The sequence below is a fragment of the Rhinoraja longicauda genome, chromosome 1 (genome assembly GCF_053455715.1).
Source record: "Rhinoraja longicauda isolate Sanriku21f chromosome 1, sRhiLon1.1, whole genome shotgun sequence".
Classification (NCBI taxonomy): Eukaryota; Metazoa; Chordata; class Chondrichthyes; order Rajiformes; family Arhynchobatidae; genus Rhinoraja; species Rhinoraja longicauda.
The window spans coordinates 62,717,433-62,738,496 of record NC_135953.1 but is presented as its reverse complement, the minus strand read 5'-3'; the positions used below and the strand labels follow the sequence as shown (position 1 = coordinate 62,738,496).

Below are 21,064 nucleotides of genomic sequence, written 5' to 3'. Positions count from 1 at the left end.
GGATTGTGGAGAGAATTAATGGGATTTTTTTCTGGGACTGTTATGCTACAATAACTATATTCTGTATTCTGGCATCTTTCTCTTCACTACCTTTTGTGCGTGTTTGGTTTGATTGTATACGTGTTTAGTTTTATCTGATTTGATTGGATAGCATGCAAACAAAAGCTTTACACTGTGCTTTAGTATATGTGGCAATCATGAGCCTAAACTTGAGAATAACATTTCAGATGGTGTCAGATTAGTGTAGAAAGGATGCTTGATGATCAGTGCAGACTTGGCAAGGTGAAGTCTATTTCTGTGCCTATTTCTGTGCTGCAGACTGATTGTGTAACTTTTCTATTTTAATCAGCAGTAATCTACATTACACATCACTAGTTTTAACAATTTTTCTGTGATTTGCCATCTACCTCCAGAGCTCAGCAAAGAACAGATCTGCTTTTTTAACAGATGAGCACACTGATCTTTCACTGGATTGAAGTTGGCCTCATTGTATAATTACTAGTTCGCAAATTGCCTCCAATTTTCAAATTTCATCTTCTGCAGAAGGCAGATGACAAACACTTGCAACCTAATTTTAGAATTGTTGTTAAATGTTGTCGAGCGATATATGTATTGAGTATTTAAAATGTTGTCAAGATTTTTAAATGGCAGAAACTCAGTTTTTGCACCACTTGGCCAACTGTGAACTCTGATGTGCGTGGTTGGGGAATCCACTCAAGGTCCAAAAGGATTTCTGAATGACATGATACTTTGGTATACTAGTTCATTAGAGATGCCACAGTTGCATATGTTTAATAAAATGTACAGTAGATTTTTTTTTGCAGCTGATCACTGGTAAGAGGTAAGCTGCTGTTCCACAACAGCAGGGACATTTGATTTGCAGCAACGTGTAGCTCGATCGCGCGTTCTAAGAGCTGGCAAATATGATTTATTTATTTTTGTCAGGAAAGTGTCAATTTTCTAAATAGTTGGCAGAACTGCTGGACGTACTCAGGAAGTACAAAGAAAAGCATTTGAACATTGTCAAGAATATACAAGAAAGAGAAAACCTCTGTTTAGGTTATTACTTAAACAATATATTATCGCCATATTGTATGGAAACATTGCTAGGGTAGGGACAGAACAGTTAGCTTAATATTCCAGAGTACAGGCCGTACAGATAGGATAGAAGTAGAGGAAAGAGTTATTTATACTTTCGATTAAGGAGAATATCATGACTGTAATCAAGAGTGTTTAATTGTCATATGCACCAGGAATGGAACAATTAAATACGTGCTGCAGCTATACAGGCACATTAATGCAACCACGCAACAAATGTACAATAAAAAGTCATGCCAATAATTGATCAGCTATGCTAGGTTACCAGACCACAAAAGTGCAAGCTGAGGTACATAGTGCAACCTACACAAAGTCCATGGTAGTTTCTGCTGAGGTAGGGTTGTGCAATATGGTTCAAGAGCCTGTTGGTTCATTGCACAAAGCTGTTCTTGAACTTGGAGGTAATGGTTCTCGGACTCCTGTACCATCTTCCTGATGGTAGCAGCAAGATGGGGGCATGGCCAGGGTGGTATGTCTTTGATATAGGCTGCTGCCTTGAGACAATACTTCATATCATATCATATCTATACAGCCGGAAACAGGCCTTTTCGGCCCTCCAAGTCCGTGCCGCCCAGCGATCCCCGTACATTAACACTATCCTACACCCACTAGGGACAATTTTTACATTTACCCAGCCAATTAACCTACATACCTGTACGTCTTTGGAGTGTGGGAGGAAACCGAAGATCTTGGAGAAAACCCATGCAGGTCACGGGGAGAACGTACAAACTCCATACAGTGCAGCACCCGTAGTCAGGATCGAACCTGAGTCTCCGGCGCTGCATTCGGAGACTCAGGTTCGATCCTGACTACTTCATGCAGATCCCTTGATAATGAGGTGATCAATACTTGTAATTTCCCTAATGAAGCAGCATGCTTGATTCTTGAGCGTTTGAGTTACTGAACCAGGCCATGATGCAACCGATCATTATGCTTTTTACCATGAACTTCAATAGAGTAATTAATGAAGTACCAAATCTCCTCAAATGTCTGAATAAGTAGAGGCATTGACGAGCGTACTATGTATTGGAAAGTGGAAGTGGCGGCGCCTAACGGCTGCGGCTCGCCAGCAGTCTGTTCGTCTTTTTTCCTTTTTTTTTTGTTGTGTGTCGGTGTTGGGATGGTTTTTTTTTTTTTAGTTGTGTATGTGTGGGGGGTGGTGGTATGGGTGGGGGGGTGGTGGTGTGGGTGGGGGGGGTGGGGGAAACCTTTCTCTTTTAGGTCTCTTCCTCACGGCTCGGCCGCGGGGCCTTCCATCGCCCGGTGCGGCTCGGCCGCGGGACTTTTCATCGCTGGTGCGGCTCGGCCGCTGGACTTAACAGTGCCCGGTGCGGCTCGGCCGCGGGACCTAACATCGACCGGTGCGGCTCGGCCGCGGGACCTAACATCGCCCGGTGCGGCTCGGCCGCTGGACTTAACAGTGCCCGGCGCGGCTTGGCCGCGGGGCCTTCCATCGCCTGGTGCGGCTCGGCCGCGGGACCTAACATCGCCCGGCTCGACCGCGGGACTTAGCTGCGCACGGCTCGGCCGCGGGGCCTTCCATCGCCCGGCTCGGCCGCGGCACTTTTCAGCGCCCGGTGCGGCTCGGCCGCGTGGACTTCCATCCCCTTGCGGGGACTGTGCGGGTCGGTTGGGGACGAGCTGTCTGTCCGTGGGCGTGGGGAAGAGAGTGGAAGTTTTGTTGCCTCCATCACAGTGAGGGGGTGTTTGGAGTCACTGAGGGACGTTTGTGTTGGGGTCATGTGTCTTGTGGTTTTTTTTTGTGTGACTGCTGTGTAATTTAGTTCGGTACCTTGGTACCGAATGACAAATAAAGCTCTGTTGACTGTTGACTGATGTGATTGCATTAATCACTTTTCATCAAAGAAAAGGGAGGAAACCTGAAAACATCAAGGCAGGAGCTAGACGAGCACCTGAAAAGAATGCATGCTGATGACAAAAGACACCTGAAGACAGCTATTCCATCGGACATTCCACCAATTGAACAACCAGAGCACCAGATGGACATTAGTCCTCCAAAGTGGAGGGAGGTGGAACGGACAGTAAAGCGGGTAAGAGCATCTTCAGCCCCAGGGCCAAATGGGGTTCCGTATCGACTACAAGAGTGCTCCTGATGTTCTTCGCTTCCTGTGGAGACTAATGAGAGTGGCTTGGGAGAAGAGAATTATACCCAAAGCATGGCGCAGGGCAGGTGGAGTCCTGATTCCGAAAGAGAAGGAATCCACAGATATCAGCCAATTCTGCCCTATCAGTCTCCTCAATGTAGAGGGTAAAATCTACTTCAGCATCATAGCTCAGAGGATGACCAGCTATTTAGAGAGAAACAACCTTGTGGATACAACAGTCCAAAAAGCAGGCATCCCAGGGTTCTCTGGATGTCTCGAACATACCAGCATGATTTGGCACCAAATCCAGACTGCAAGAAAAGAAAAGAGAGATCTGCATGTCATTTTCCTTGCCAATGCGTTCGGAACTGTCCCGCACAGTTTCCTGTGGGCATCCTTTGACTTCTTCAGGATACCAGAGACCATCGCAAGCCTTGTCAGGGCTTATTTTCAGGATCTGCAGCTGTGTTTCACCACGCCAGACTTTACCACCACGTGGCACTGCATGGAGATTGGCATAATGGCAGGGTGTACCATCTCCCCATTGATTTTTACAATGGCTATGGAAGTCATCATAAGGGCCTCCAAGTGGGTGGTGGGAGGCGAGCGGCTGAAGTCTGGAGTCCGTCTACCACCCATCAGGGCCTACATGGATGACATGACAATCATAACAACAACAGCACCTTGCACCAGGCGCATTTTAGGGAAGCTTCAAGAGAACATCACTGGGGTTAGAATGAAATTTAAGCCATCCAAATCAAGAAGCATTTCGATAATCAAAGGCAAACTGACGGATCAAAGGTTTTTCATTGATCAAGAACCAATCCCAACTGTGTCAGAGAAGCCAATCAAAAGTCTGGGGAGATGGTATGACTCTAAACTGAAGGACACTGATCAGGCAAATGAGCTGAGGCAAGAAATCATCAAAGGTCTAGCAAACATCGACCGATCCATGTTGCCTGGAAAGCTGAAAATCTGGTGCCTGCAGTTTGGGTTACTACCTCGCCTTATGTGGCCACTAACCATGTATGACATCACCCTCACAAGAGTCGAGAAGATGGAAAGAACAATCAGCTCTTTTGTGAGAAAGTGGTTAGGTGTTCCTCGATGCCTGAGCAACGTAGGCCTGTACGGTCAGGGGGTACTTCAGCTGCCTCTCTCTAGCCTCACAGAGGAGTTTGTGCACTAAAGTCAGACTAGAGATGACCCTGGCAGAATCGAGGGACACTGTCATCCGAGCTGCTGCGCCAACCCTGGCAACAGGCAGGAAGTGGACGGCTAAGAATGCGACACAGCAGGCAAAATCTGCTCTCCACCAAGGCGACATGATTGGGCAAGTCCAACACGGACGAAGTGGCTTGGGGCTTGCCGAAAAGCGACCTTGCTGGAACAAGGCATCCTCACTGGAGCGCCGGAAGTTGGTCACGGCCGAAGTCCGCCGACAGGAGTCGAGTAGGTGTGCCAAGGCTGTGTCGCAAGCTAAACAGGGCCAGTAGATGAGATGGGAGAGAGTGGAAAAGCGGAAGATCAGCTGGAAGGACATGTGGGAGATGGAGGCAAGCAGGATAAGCTTCCTCATTCGGGCAACCTATGATGTCCTTCCTAGCCCAAAAAATCTCAACCAATGGCTGGGCGAAGATCCATCATGCCCCCTGTGTTCAACACCAGCCACGCTTAAGCACATCCTCACTGGGTGTAAAGTAAGCCTCTCCCAAGGACGGTACACCTGGAGACATAATCAAGTGCTCAAATGCCTGGCAGCGACTCTGGAAAGCAGGAGAACAACCAACAATGCCCTGCCGCCCAGAACAACCAGTTATGCCAATTGCCTTTGTTCAGGAGGGGGAACAAAAGCAACGGAAAATTCCACCAAGGACAAGGTTTGGACAGCTGGAGGCAGCCCGGGACTGGCAGATGCTGGTGGATGTGGACCAACGGCTTACAGTTCCACCAGAGATAGCCATCACCAACTTGAGGCCTGATCTTGTCCTCTGGTCCAACTCTCAGCACGTGGTGTATTTTGTGGAGCTCACAGTCCCTTGGGAGGATGCTGTGCAGGAAGCCTTTGAAAGAAAGAAACTGCGCTACACAGACCTTGCAGCGGAGGCAGAACAGCGGGGCTGGAGAGCAAAGATCTGCCCGGTAGAAGTTGGATGTCGAGGATTTGTGGCAACATCTACCGTAAGACTGATGAAGGACCTGGGGATCAGCGGACAAGCCCTACGCCAGGCTATCAAGGAAACATCACAGGTGGCAGAGCGGAGTAACCAGTGGCTCTGGCTGAAGAGGAAAGACCCAATCTGGTCTCCCAAATAAGCCGGCTAGGCAGATGCAGAGGGGGGTGGTTCTGGGACGTCAGAATGCACTGCTGAGCCTACTGGAGACGTCGTGGGTCCAATCAGCGAAACGTCGATGAAAGTAGGTGCCCACTTGATAACCCCAATGACGTGTCTGCCTAGCCTTTCTCAACATCGGAGGAGCATAGGTGAGTGCATAAGCCTCCCATTACCACCGGGAGCAAATTGACATTTGGCACTTTGGATTTCTAACATCTTGTCCTGTGTATTTGGAAACTGCAATCTGAGCCTGGGACAGATGATCAGATATGTATGCCCAGGAATTTGAAGCTGTGATTCCCTCCGAAATGAAATTATGGAGGTGCTTTATTGGGAGAGATGAGAAATAATAAGGGGATGATTGCATTGTTGGGATTGTACTATAGACCGCAAATAATCAATGGAAATTAGAAGTACAAATATGCAGGGAGGTTGTGGAGAATGAAAGGGGTAGTAAAGTGATCATAGTCGGAGATTTTAAGTAATATATACTGAGATACCATAGTGTTAAGGCTTAAATAGGGTGGGATTTGTTCAGCATATTTCCAAATGCAAATATATAGATCCTACTAGGGAGAGGACTAAATTTGACCTAGAAACATAGAAAATAGGTGCAGGAGTAGGCCATTCGGCCCTTCGAGCCTGCACCGCCATTCAATATGATCATGGCTGATCATCCAACTCAGTATCCCGTACCTTCCTTCTCTCCATACCCCCTGATCCCTTTAGCCACAAGGGCCACATCTAACTCCCTCTTAAATATAGCCAATGAACTGGCCTCAACTCCCTTCTGTGGCAGAGAATTCCACAGATTCACCACTCTCTGTGTGAAAAAAAAGTTCTCATCTCGGTCCTAAAAGACTTCCCCCTTATCCTTAAACTGTGACCCCTTGTTTTGGACTTCCCCAACATCGGGAACAATCTTCCTGCATCTAGCCTGTCCAACCCCTTAAGAATTTTGTAAGTTTCTATAAGATCCCCCCTCAATCTTCTAAATTCCAGCGAGTAGAAGCCGAGTCTATCCAGCCTTTCTCTTTATATGAAAGTCCTACCATGAAAGTACAAGACCTACTCTTGTAATGGGGCTGGGCAAGTGACAGTGGGGAAAACTTTGGGACCAGTAACCATAGCTCTATTGGTTTTAAAATAGTTATTGAAAATGACAGAACTGATCCATAAGTTAAAGTTCGAAATCGGGATATGGTAAATGAGACAGGAGGTTGTAAAAGTTGAGTGGAGCAAGTTGTTTGCAGGCAAAGGGGTGCCTGGCAAGTGGGATTTTTTTAAAGTATGACAGCACGAGTTTGAGGTGTGCATGAAAGAAGGGCTAAGTTGGCAGGAGTAGGAAACCCTGGAAAGAACATAGAATATATCCAATGGTACAGCACAGGAATAGGCTATTTGGCCCCCAATGCCTGTGCCGAACATGCCAAGACAAACTTATCTGCCTGCACATGATCCATTTCCCTCCATTCCTTGCATATCCATATAATTCACAGGTTGTAGACTTTCTTGTATTCCTTTACCCCTCCATGATGCACTGCTTGTGTCCGAATCTTAAGGTACAGTTGGCTAGAATAAATACTGTATTGCCTAGCAAGTCAATCTTAAATGAGAAATCTACCTTTTGAAATGCTCAACTTTTGAACTGTGGGGAAATCGTCTTTCAGGGCAAACAGTCTTCATGCAAGTTCTGGGAGAAGCTTTATCAGACTGGGAATTTAATGGTTTCTCCAGTGCCTGACAGGCTTAAATTGTCTTTCACATGTCAATATTTTCATTTTTTTGCTGCAACTATCTAGCTACGCCTGCCTCTTTGTCGGGTACGTCGAACAATCCCTGTTCCAGACGTACACTGGCCCCATCCCCGAACTCTACCTCCGCTACATCGACGACTGCATTGGTGCTACCTCTTGCACCCATGCAGAACTCACTGACTTCATACACTTCACCTCCAATTTCCATCCTGCCCTTAAATATACCTGGACTATCTCTGACATCTCCCTCCCGTTTCTGGACCTCACCATCTCCATCACAGGAGACAGACTAGTGATGGACATTTACTACAAGCCCACCGACTCGCACAGCTATCTGGACTACACTTCTTCCCACCCGGTCCCCTGCAAAAAGTCTATCCCCTACTCCCAATTCCTCCGTCTACGCCGCATCTGCGCCCGGGATGAGGTGTTTCAGACTAGGGCTTCTGAGATGTCCTAGTTTTTCAGAAAACGGGGCTTCCCCTCCTCCATTATAGATGAGGCTCTCACTAGGGTCTCTTCTACATCCCGCAGCTCCGCTCTTGCTCCCCCTCCCCCCACTCGCAACAAGGACAGGATCCCCCTCGTTCTCACCTTCCACCCCACCAGCCAGCGGATCCAACATATCATCCACCAACATTTCCGTCACCTACAACGGGACCCCACCACTGGCCATATCTTCCCATCCCCTCCCCTCTCTGCGTTCCGCAGAGACCGTTCCATCCGTAACTCCCTGGTCCACTCGTCCCTTCCTACCCAAACCACCCCAACCCCGGGCACTTTCCCTTGCAACCGCACGAGATGCAACACCTGTCCCTTTACCTCCCCCCTCAACTCCATCAAAGGACCCAAACAGTCTTTCCAGGTGAGACAGAGGTTCACCTGCACCTCCTCCAACCTCATCTATTGCATCCGCTGCTCTAGATGTCAACTTATTTATATCGGCGAAACCAAGCGCAGGCTCGGCGATTGCTTCGTTGAACACCTGCGCTCGGTCCGCATTAACGCAACTGATCTCCCGGTGGCCCAGCACTTTAACTCCCCCTCCCATTCCCAGTCTGACCTCTCTGTCATGGGCCTCCTCCAGTGCCATAGTGAGGCCCGCCGGAAATTGGAGGAGCAGCACCTCATATTTCGCCTGGGCAGTTTGCAGCCCGGTGGTATGAACGTCGACTTCTCCAACTTCAGATAGCTCCTCTGTCCCTCCCTTCCCCTCCTCCTTCCCAGATCTCCCTCTATCTTCCTGTCTCCACCTATATCCTTCCTTTGCCCCACCCCCGACATCAGTCTGAAGAAGGGTCTCGACCCGAAACGTCACCCATTCCTTCTCTCCCGAGATGCTGCCTGACCTGCTGAGTTACTCCAGCATTTTGTGAATAAATCGATTTGTACCAGCATCTGCAGTTATTTTCTTATACTACTAGGTTTGCTTCCATGTCTAGTTATTATTAGTATATATCTAGTTGTATGTTATAACTGGTGTTAGGTTTCTTCATGCCCTTCCACTGTACATTGTGAGATGTTGAACAGCCATACTGGAAAGATTTTTCATGAAAATAGATTTTGTATGGTCTTTATTCCAAAGTAATGAGCATCTTCCACACACCATAATTATCCCCTAACCCCAACACTAGTGTTTCTATTGGTGTCTGCAAAGGTAGCAAAACAGAGGGTTGGGGTAATTTAATAGTCAGTTTCACAACCTTCAGTGAATTTACATTGATACTGTAGTTTTACAGGACAACACCCACATCGAATGCACCTTTTGCATTCGGTGATATTTTTATGCATGTGTAAAACACATCTGCAACAATAGGGTTAAACTTTACACCTGTAGTGTATAGAAGATGCACTCTCAAAGAATGAAGAAAGACTTGTAGGGCAAGTTATCTATCCTACCTAATGCCATTCATGGATGACATTTCTATGGTCCATATTAACTAACGAAATACAAAATAAATCAAATCTAATCCAGAGAGGAAATTGCAGGAGCCCTGGTTGAAATTTACACGGCGTCCTTAAATACAGGAGAGGTGCTGGGATCTGATGATGGCTTTGGACCCTAATCACGATTGTGCCAATTTCAGACGGGTGCTTTTGCCATCTGGACAAACGGTATAAATTGAAAGTGATGGGTTTGAGTGAGATGTCGTTGACAAACCTATTTTAACCATATATCTGCCTGGATACAATAAGAATGTAATTTATACCAAAGTTAAATACTCAACCTTGTACATATACTCTCAACGTTTTTATGTTCAGCTGATTTTATGTCGCCTTTTAAGATAAAATTATGCTTAGCCCTCTCAAAGCTTTTGTCTGATTCGTGAACTGTTGATCGAACACATTCTAATTCCATAAATTATAAATCAAGTAAATATGCACAAGTGATATTGCAAAGTGATTTTTTTAAATTTGTAGTTCAAACTAGAAGAAATAAAAATGGTGTCTGTGTAAAATTCTTTGTGATTTCATCATATCTAAAATTGTTTCAATAGACAATAGGTGCAGGAGTAGGCCATTCGGCTCTTCGAGCCAGCACCGCCATTCAATGTGATCATGGCTGATTATTCTCAATCAGTACCCCGTTCCTGCTTTCTCCCCATACCCCCTGACTCTGCTATCCTTAAGAGCTCTATCTAGCTCTCTCTTGAATGTATTCAGAGAATTGGCCTCCACTGCCCTCTGAGGCAGAGAATTCCACAGATTCACAACTCTCTGACTGAAAAAGTTTTTCCTCATCTCCGTTCTAAATGGCCTACCCCTTATTCTTAAACTGTGGCTCCTGGTTCTGGACTCCCCCAACATTGGGAACATGTTTCCTGCCTCTAACGTGTCCAACCCCTTAATAATCTTATACGTTTCGATAAGATCCCCTCTCATCCTTCTAAATTCCAGTGTATACAAACCTAGTCGCTCCAGTCTTTCAACATATGACAGTCCCGCCATTCCGGGAATTAACCTAGTAAACCTATGCTGCACGCCCTCAATAGCAAGAATATCCTTCCTCAAATTTGGAGACCAAAACTGCACACTGTACTCCAGGTGCGGTCTCACTAGGGCCCTGTACAACTGCAGAAGGACCTCTTTGCTCCTATACTCAACTCCTCTTGTTATGAAGGCCAACATTCCATTGGCTTTCTTCACTGCCTGCTGTACCTGCATGCTTCCTTTCAGTGACTGATGCACTAAGACACCCAGATCACGTTGTACGTCCCCTTTTCCTAACTTGACACCATTCAGATAATAATCTGCCTTCCTATTCCTACCACCAAAGTGGATAACCTCACACTTATCTACATTAAACTGCATCTGCCATGCATCCGCCCACTCACACAACCTGTCCAAGTCACCCTGCAACCTCATAGCATCTTCCTCACAGTTCACACTGCCACCTAGCTTTGTATCATCGGCAAATTTGCTAATGGTACTTTTAATCCTTTCATCCAAGTCATTGATGTATATTGTAAATAGCTGCGGTCCCAACACCGAGCCTTGCGGTACCCCACTAGTCACTGCCTGCCATTCTGAAAGGGACCCATTTATCCCCACTCTTTGCTTTCTGTCTGTCAACCAACTTTCTATCCATGTCAGTACCCTACCTCCAATACCATGTGCTCTAATTTTGCCCACCAATCTCCTATGTGGGACCTTGTCGAAGGCTTTCTGAAAGTCGAGGTACACCACATCCACCAGCTCTCCCCTGTCAATTTTCCTAGTTACATCCTCAAAGAATTCCAGTAGATTAGTCAAGCACGATTTCCCCTTCGTAAATCCATGCTGACTCGGAACGATCCTGTTACTGCGATCCAAATGCTCCGCAATTTCGTCTTTTATAATTGACTCCAGCATCTTCCCCACCACTGATGTCAGACTAACTGGTCTATAATTTCCCGTTTTCTCTCTCCCTCCTTTCTTGAAAAGTGGGATAACATTAGCTACCCTCCAATCCACAGGAACTGACCCGGAATCTATAGAACATTGGAAAATAATCACTAATGCGTCCACAATTTCTAGAGCCACCTCCTTAAGCACCCTGGGATGCAGACCATCAGGCCCTGGGGATTTATCAGCCTTGAGTCCCATCAGTCTACCCAAAACTTTTCCCTGCCTAATGTGAATTTCCTCCAGTTCCTCTGTCACCCTAGGATCTCTGGCCACTAGAACATCTGGGAGATTGTTTGTATCCTCCTTAGTGAAGACAGATCCAAAGTACCGGTTTAACTCGTCTGCCATTTCCTTGTTCCCCATAATAAATTCCCCAGCTTCTGTCTTCAAGGGACTCACATTTGCCTTGACTATTTTTTTCCGCTTCACATACCTAAAAAAGCTTTTACTATCCTCCTTTATATTATTGGCTAGTTTACCCTCGTACCTCATCTTTTCTCCCCGTATTGCCTTTTTAGTTATCTTCTGTGCTCTTTAAAAGTCCCAATCCTCTGGCTTCCCACTCTTCTTTGCTATGTTATACTTCTTCCCTTTTATTTTTATGCTGTCCTTGACTTCCCTTGTCAGCCACGGGTGCCTCTTACTCCCCTTAGAATCTTTCCTCCTCTTTGGGATAAATTGATCCTGCAACTTCTGCATTATTCCCAGGAATACCTGCCATTGCTGTTCCACAGTCTTTCCTGCTAGGGCCTCCTTCCAGTCAATTTTGGCCAGCTCCTGCCTCATGCCTATGTAGTCCCCTTTGCTATACTGTAATACTGACACCTCCGATTTTCCCTTCTCCCTCTCAATTTGTAGAGTAAAACTTATCATATTGTGGTCACTGCCTCCTAATGGCTCATTTACCTCAAGTCCCCTTATCAGGTCAGGTTCGTTACATAACACTAAATCCAGAATTGCCTTCTCCCTGGTAGGCTCCAGTACAAGCTGTTCTAAGAATCCATCTCGGAGGCACTCCACAAACTCTCTTTCCTGGGGTCCATTACCAACCTGATTTTCCCAGTCTACCTGCATGTTGAAATCTCCCATAACCACCGTAGCATTACATTTGTGACATGCCAATTTTAGCTCCTGATTCAACTTGCACCCAATGTCGAGGCTACTGTTTGGGGGCCTGTAGATGACTCCCATTAGGGTCTTTTTACCCTTACAATTCCTCATCTCTATCCACACTGATTCTACATCTCCTGATTCTATGTCACTCTTTGCAAGGGAGTGAATATCATTCCTTACCAACAGAGCTACCCCGCCCCCTCTCCCCACCTGCCTGTTTTTTCTGTACATTGTGTACCCCTGAATATTCAGCTCCCAGCCCTGGTCCTCTTGTAGCCATGTCTCAGTGATTCCCACAACATCATACTTGCCAATGTCTAACTGAGCCTCAAGCTCATCCACTTTATTTTTTATACTTCGCGCATTTAAATACAACACTTTAACTTCGGTATTTACCTCCCCTCTCACACCGGTCACAATTGGCCCTGACCTTACTCTCATATCCCTTCTAGAACTTCCATTCCCATTCATTCAAGAGTCCTTTACAGTTTCTCCTGTATTCGCTTCCCCTTTAACTCCATCTTCATATTCCCAATTTGTCAACCCCTCCCGATTTTTTCAAATTATAAAAATCCAGCAGTGTAGTAGATCAGAAAGAACCATATCGAACATCTTGTGTAGAATCATAAAAACCATCAAGTCTTCACTATTCAATCAATGCTGATCTCCTAAACCCATTCTCCTGCCTTCTCCCCATAACCCTTGACACCTGTACTAATCGATCTATCTATCTCTGCCTTAAAAATATCAATTGACTTTGCCTCCACAGCTTTCTGTGGCAAAGAATTCCAGTTTCACCACCCTCTGGCTAAAGAAATTTCTCATCTCCTTCCTAAAGGACCATTCTTTAATTCTGAGGCTATGACATCTAGTCCTAGACTCTCCCACTAATGGACACATCCACTCTATTCAAGCCTTTCACTATTCAGTAAGTTTTAATGAGGTCCCCCCTCATCCTTCTCAACTCCAGCAAGTACAGGCCCAGTGCTGTCAAAACGCTCATCATATGTTCACCCACTCGTTCCTGGGACCATTTTCGTAAATTTCCTCTGGACCCTCTCCAGAGCCAGCACATCCTTCCTCAGATACGGTGCCTAAAATTGCTCACAATACTCCAAATGCGGCCTGACCAGCGCCTTATGGAGCCTCAGCATTGCATCCCTGTTTTTGTATTCTAGCCCTCTTGAAAATAAATGCATTATGTTTTGAGTTTCAGTTTTCTCCTTTTTAACTTGCCCTGTGGCCTGGATGCACAACCACTGGTTTCTCTTTAGTTGCCCGTCTGTCTGTCAAAATTCTCTATATGCGGGGGGGGGGGGGGGGCGGTCATGACAATGCTTTCTGTGGTAAACATTTTTTAGATGGTTAAAGTACCTTGTGTGCCAATACCACTTTCCTTTCTGAGTTTAATATCTTTTAATGGTGCTTTAATATACACCAATATCTTGTTCTGATTACAATATTAAGTTATAATTTCATTGCTTTCTTTCAGGGCCAGTCTTATTGGATGAATTTGTGGAATGGTTTAAAGACAGACAGATGTCCTAGCACTTTAAATTCGGGAACAACATCCATATTCAGAATTAGCCATAAAAGACCTAAGAAAACAGATTTGAAATGTGTTTTTGATTTTGTTTTATCCTCTCCCAAAAAAAACTGACTTGCTGTAAGCATTAAATATCTACAAGCACTAAATCCAGTATCAAAATTTCTTCTGAGCCTGTTTTGCGTTTTGTAATGGAACTATAATAATGGTACAGCAGACCACACTGTGATAGCTTGCTGTTGACTTTGTGAATTGTGTTGTAAGTTGTGTTATGCTGAATTTTTTTTTCCAGAAAGATAATGAATTCCAATGAAAATTGTATTAAATGGTTAAGACTTAAATGAAAATTTGTTGAAAAAAACTTCTTAACGAAACCAGTATATGTATGCATTTAGAACTGTTCTGTATAGCTTAACTGATGAAGCTCAAGACAAGATTTATTTTTTAGAGTATAAATTGTTGAACCATGGAATAGCAAAATTTTGATTCACTGCATCAAGCCGTGATCTGTTGATTAATGCATCATAATTGGCTCTTTAAGCCAGAATTCTTGCCTTGCGTTTCCTGTCTAATAGGCCGAGCTGCTTTTCTTTTGTGTTCTATTTTGTATAACTCGCTGCAAAAAATAAATTGAACACAGAAGCTTGATGGTGTTACCAAATTTGCACGTTTTTTAAAAAGGTTATTAGAATGTGTTGATATCAGATGTACAGACCAACTTGTATTCTGATGTGCTCACTTCAGAATCATGTGAATTGATCTTTTGTTTTCACCCATTTAGTGTTGTTCATTGAAGAGAAAAGTACTGACTTGGTCTTTATCTAATGTGAATGTAGCGTTGCGGTTCGGCAGCACTGATGTAATTTGGCTTTTATTTGGACATTGGATTGAGATTAATGTCAATTGTAACATGATAGTGCCATTAAAGCTACTTTTTGACCATGGCAGCAAATTGTGCATCTAAAGCAGGTGATTTTCTAGTATTGCATTTTTCTGTTGCCTTAGACTTCTACCAAAGATGTTTATTACCTATCTGGCCATATGCTGAAAAGTAATAAAATTTGGAGACCTTGAATGCATCTTTTCCTATAACAATTGACATCATAACTGGTGATTATTTTTTGATCTCAAATTCTAATGCATTTGAAAAGTGATTTTTGGGTCACTGGTAACATTATTGCTAACCAATGAATTATAAATAATAAGTCATCCTGATCAATGCTTAAACGTTAATTATTAAGAGAGAGCTATATGATGAACATGCAAGGACTGGTCTTTTCCAAAATAAACTTGCTCATGTTAACTGTAAATGGTACTCTGCAAAAATGCAACATAAAGCAGTTACAGTACATTTTATTTTGTGTTTATAAAGTTATAGCATTTTCTTGAATCAGTGATATTGAATGGTATTGTTCAGTGTTCTAGTATGGCTTAAAGTTTTTGCCCGGAGAAAATATTTATACCCTCATATTTTAATACAGTAAACCTTTGGTATAACGGACCATGGGAGCAGCAATGGTGTCCAATATTGCCGAGAGTCCGCTGTCACAGAGTATGGGATTATAAGCAGTAGAAAGAAAAAACTGCAGATGCTTGTTATTACACAAAAGGACACAAAGTGCACCGAGTAACTCAGCAGGTCAGGCAGCATTTCTGGAGAACATGATGTTTTTGGGTTGGGATCCTTCAGACTCTCTGGAACTGGGCATGAAATCAAGGTGAGTTGAGGGGAGGATCGGCGGAGACTTTGGTCATGGTCCGTGGGCAGCCAGTGTGAAGGTAAGGGGTGGTGGTGGCACCTGGAAGCAGTGTGGGCCATGGGTGACGTTGGCAATCGGGTATGGAAGCGGCCAGAGAGGCGGTGCGGCCCGGCCTGGCGGTGAAGATCGGTAGATCCGTTCGCTATAACAAATCTGGTATAAAGAGGTTTGTAAAATCTAGGGTTTACTCCATATGGTCATAGTTTTGAAATTTGTTAAATCATTTATCAAAATGCAGTCTCTTAATCGTGATACTGTCATCGTCCATTCTTTCCAAAAGCATATAATGGAAAATTAAGTTTCATCGATTTATAATGTGAAACAAAAGGTTTAATTTCTGCTTTGAGGTTAGAAGATTGCTGTGATCAACAAAAAAGCTTCCTTTGATTTAAAAATTGTTACATGGAAATGCAATTTTAAGCAGCTGGTTGTTTAGTATGAAAACATTTAAAAACCTTTCTCTTCTGACTCGTACCTTTGGACTGGATTATAAAGATGCATTTTGCTTATGCGATTTAAACCAGCATCTGCAGTTCATTCCTATGCATTTTGCTTAATGTATCTTTACGTTGCAGTTGATTTTCTTTTCAGTCTTCCAATATCTTACAACCTATTAAATGTTTTGCAATTTGACATGGTCATGAATCTATAGATGCCTTTTAAAGGATGTACACTAGTCTTGAACTGTATAGTGTGTGCGTTGAAGAATGGCCAGAGTTCTGGTAACATAGGCTTTAATATAAAATGAATCTCCTCAGTTTTCTTCTGGAATTGCCTGCAAAGAATGTAATCTTAACAAAACAACGAATTGTACTTGCGAGTACACAAATAATATGCGAAACTCTGTTCACTTCTATAGCTGCAGTTAAATTTATACTTTGATTTACCTTCATGTTGAAGTGGCATTTTTATATTTTAAAACTGAAATTGGATCAATTGTTGCAATGTTGTAAAAAAGGATCCGCTGTTGCAATTTTTTGTTTAGGTTATGGGATTTTTGTTTGTTATTACTGGCTTGGAAATCTTTCAAAATAATGTTGGAAGGGTCATTTCATATTTTACATTTTCCTCTGCAATCTGTCAGTCCAAATTTTAATTTATTGGTTAATTAGGCAAATTAGACATTTATCCACCAGGGTAGAGTACAAATCTAAAAAATGCCCTTCATGGGAGCATTCATTTCAGCAATCAAAACAGTTTGTGTGAAAATGTCTGAATTGCTCAGTCTTAGTGCGCTAACATGTTCCAAGAATGGCAGTTTATGTTTCACTTACCTACGCGATGTAAATTATTGATAATGCCTTATGGATAATTTGATTGTTAATTCATTGATAATTATCAGCCTATTTTGGTAATGAACTAAATATAGTTTTCACTAATATACCTTGAATTTTGATAATGAATTACTAAGATCTATAGAATATCACCTGTTTTAATTTCTTCCCCATTCGCAAAATGTCCAGAATGGTTCTTTGTAGTCGAAGACTGCCTTAGGATGATGTAATCTATTTTTGTCTTAAGTAATTTTGTGAAGATTAAGCTGTAACATTTTTTCTGAATGTTCACAAAATTGGGGATGCTGTATTTTGTTTCCACAGAAAGGATCTTTTATCAAGCTTGTTTTTGTATTCTTTGTATTATTGTATGTAAGTATATTTTTGGTGGTGCAAATTTGAATAATACTGCTAATGGATTTAAAAATATCAAATCCAATTTCTGCAATGTTTAGTTTCAAAATCAATTTAAAACATGTGTACAACAGAACAGTTGTGCAACTAATTGGTGCTCCCACTCTAAGGTTTTGTAATTTTCAAGTCTTCCTCATTTGAAAAGTACAATGAACTAATTTGTTGGGCGCATTAATTTGTATGTTAAGCCAAGCATCTGTTTTTGTTAGCACGCATTATCTGTATTTATATTAGTGTCATTAAATGTTGATTAAATTGGATAGTGGATGTTTTAATTTGTCACATTCATATGAATTACTACCAAATACTTTATTTGAAAAGACAAGATTTCTATTGCTCTTATGAGTGGTACAAAAAAATATTTATTTTCACCAAAAATAGCACTTATTGAATAAGGATGAAATTCCTTTGCATAATGGAATTGTTATCAATTAGAAAGGTTAAATCTGCTTTTTAATTTTTGAGGCTTAAAAACTAAAGTAAAAGTTGAATAGGAAAATGCTGGCAATTATGTGGAACTAAAGGCATTTATTGGGAAAATTGTGGTTAATGAGTGTTGGCTGTTAAATTAAACAGTATTAAAGAATCAACACAAGCAGCAAATCAGGAAATGGTGAGTGTCACGATCAGACAAGGCAGATGGGATTGAAATGCTGAAATGATTGTGATAATAGTATGACTCGTTGACAGCTTGGCAAACTATCTGGCCATGGGAGGCTTAATATGACCTTTTAAAAACTCATTTGGACGTGAGCAAGCATTTTGGGGGCATTTTTCAATGCATTCATGTCAGTTGGAGTGATTATTTTCCTTCAGTGAAGTAATTTAAACCAGCAGAGCTGGTGGTATGCATAACGAGAATTTTCCAACTGCAGATATGCAGACCCTGATACACAAGGGAAAATAAAAAGCAACAGATGACTGAATTTGAGCTTATGCTTAGAAAACATCGATTTGATGAAGAACATGCTGACATTTCAATGTTATTTTTGTCAAAAGTGGTTCTGCGTCTATTTTGGCTCAATGTTTTCCACAGCATCAGAGCGAAATGCTTCAAATTGACATTGTTCATTTTATGGTTAGGGCATAAAGTATACAAAGCAATATGAACATCTTGTTTTAATGCGATGTCCTCCGACCTAATTCACAAGTTATGGGAGTAGAATTAAGCCATTCGGCCCATCACATCTACTCTGCCATTCAATCATGGCTGATCTCTGCCTCCTAATCCCATTTTCCCCTTCTCCCCATATCCCTTGACACCCGTTCTAATCAAGAACTTGTCTATCTCTGGTTTAAAAATATCCACTGACTTGGCCTCCACAGCCCTCTGTGGCAATGAACTTAACAGATTAACTACCCTCTGACTAAAGAGGTTCGTCTTCACCTCCTTTCTAAAAAAGTGCCCTTTAATTCTGAGGCTATGACCTCTGGTCCCAGATTCTCCCACCAGTGGAAACATCCTTTCTGCACCCACTCTATACCTTTCATTATTCTGTAAGTTTCAATGAGGTCCCCTATCAACCTTCTAAACTCCAGCGAGTAGAGGCCCAGTGCTGTGAAACGCTCCTCATATGCAAACCCACTCATTCCTGGAATCATTCTTGTAAACATTTGGACCCTCTCCAGAGCCAGCACATCCTCAGATATGGGGCTTAAATTTGCTCACAGTACTCTAAATGCAGCCTAATAGAGCCTCAGCATTACATCTGTTTTTGTATTCCAGTCCTCTTGATATAAATGCTAGCATTGAATTTGCCTTCCTTACTACTGCTTCGACTTGCAAATTAACTTTTTGTAAGTCCTGCACCAGCACTCCCAAGTCCCTTTTGATTTCTGGATTCTCTCATTTAGAAAATAATCTACTTTTATTCTTAATACCAAAATGCATGACTCCGCACTTTGCTACACTGAATTTTATCTGCCACTTCTCTGCCCACTCTCCTAAACTGGACTCTCCAAGTCCTTCTGCCCCCCTCCTACAGGAAACCTCAGCAGGGGTTCCACTGGGTCTTCCCCTTCCACCTCTAGCCAGGTGGCCCTAGCCACTCCCCACCCACACAATGGTCCTCATGCCCCCCTCCTCTCTGTAAATCTACCACCCGTAGGTGCTGGTGGTGGTGCTGGCTCGAAGGGCTGAATGGCCTCCTGCACCTATTGTCAACCCCCCCACCAGACATCCTCCCCTTTCTGCAGAGTCCTGGCTTCCTTGACACTGCCTGCCCCTCCACCAATCTTAGCATCATCTGCAAATGGCCACAAAGCCTGGTTATAAGGGTTGGTGTTTTCCAGAGACATTGTGATGCAGCATCCTACTCAGCCCATACACATCTGGAATGCCAATTATAATAATCATAATTCCATACACTGATAATTAGGTTTAAATGAACTATCATTTTACAATGACAGATGATTTTTGTGAAATCTGTGATCCATTTTACATTTCAGAAAAATGTTTAAATGTAAAATTGAGCAAGCTTTTGACAAGGAATAACGCTGTAATTTTTGGAAGCATTACAATGGGCGTAAGAAAGTTTAAGTTTTCAAAAGGAGAACACAGCAGCTACTTTGGAATATACCCTAGAATAGAATTGAAAGTCAACGGTCAGTAAATTGTCAACTGTAACATAAGCTTGCTGCCAATTGGCATTTGCTTATGGTAGCAATTTACTACATTTTGAAGATGCAAGAAATGATGATGGTTTACAAAAAAAACCTGCTGGAATAACTCAGCAGGTCAGATACGATATGGAAAAAAATCACATCTTCGTCGAGGTAAGAGATTGAAAAAAAAATCCCTCCCCTCCCCTCACATAAAAACCAAGGAACACTCAAACATAATTTTAACACATACTAAAAATAACAAAAAAGAAAAAAGTACAGACTGTTGGTGAGGCAGCCACTGTTGGTGGCACCATCTGGTGTACACATCATAAGAGGAATAGATCAGGTAAACATAGTCTCTTGACCAGAGTAGGGGAATCGAGAATCGGAGGACGTTGGTTTAAGGTGAGGGGGGAAAGATTTAATAGGAAACTGAGGGGTAACTTTGTTTACACAAAGGGTGGTGGGGGTAGTTGAGGCAGGTACGATTGCAACATTTGAAGAAACATTTAGACAAGTATGTGAATAGGAAAGGTTTGGAGGAATATATGGGTCAAATGCAGGCAGGGGAGACTTGTGTAGATGGGACATGTTGCTTAGCGTGGGCAAGTTGAGCCGAAGGGCCTATTTCCGCACTATGACTGACCCACTGAGTTATTTCAGCACTTTGTATCGTAATCTTATTTTGACTTTGTTCAATAACAAAGCTCTGGAGTTGTGCCATTTTGTAATAAATTGCTAGGTGATTAGAAATTAAATGTCAAAATTTCAATAGGTGATTACATTGCTGTGCGCAATAGTATTTCTATATTGAATGAACAATTCTGGACTGCAATAGTCTCAGAGAACATATACAGGAGTGCCTCTGTACTGCTGTGAAAATGTCAAAATGTGGTTAAAATCTTGCAGTCCGATGGATAATAGGGGGTTGTACCAAGTATACAAACCCAAGCCAATTAACCTACAGACCTGTACGTCTTTGGGGTGTGGGAGGAAATCGAAGATCTCTGAGAAAACCCACGCGGTCACGGGGGGATGTACAAATGCCGTATAGACAGCACCTGTAGTCGGGATCGAACCCGGGTCTCTGGCGCTGTAAGCACTGTAAGATAGTAACTCTACCGCTGTGCCACCATGCCGCCCTGTTGAGACGTGTGGTGGTGGAGGGT

The 21,064-nt window shown here is 43.1% G+C and overlaps 1 protein-coding gene across 3 annotated transcripts in view; it reads left to right on the top strand.

Moving 5' to 3' along the window:
• dcun1d4 (DCN1, defective in cullin neddylation 1, domain containing 4 (S. cerevisiae)) overlaps nucleotides 1-17,523 on the top strand; it is a 58,666-nt gene extending 41,143 nt beyond the window's left edge. For all 3 annotated transcript variants that reach the window (XM_078398699.1, XM_078398691.1, XM_078398716.1), the window contains one exon: nucleotides 13,790-17,523. In XM_078398699.1, the coding sequence (XP_078254825.1) occupies nucleotides 13,790-13,845 (56 nt within the window). In that variant the 3' untranslated portion in view covers nucleotides 13,846-17,523. The remainder of the gene's footprint in view (nucleotides 1-13,789) is intronic.
• Nucleotides 17,524-21,064: the final 3,541 nt, after the last annotated feature.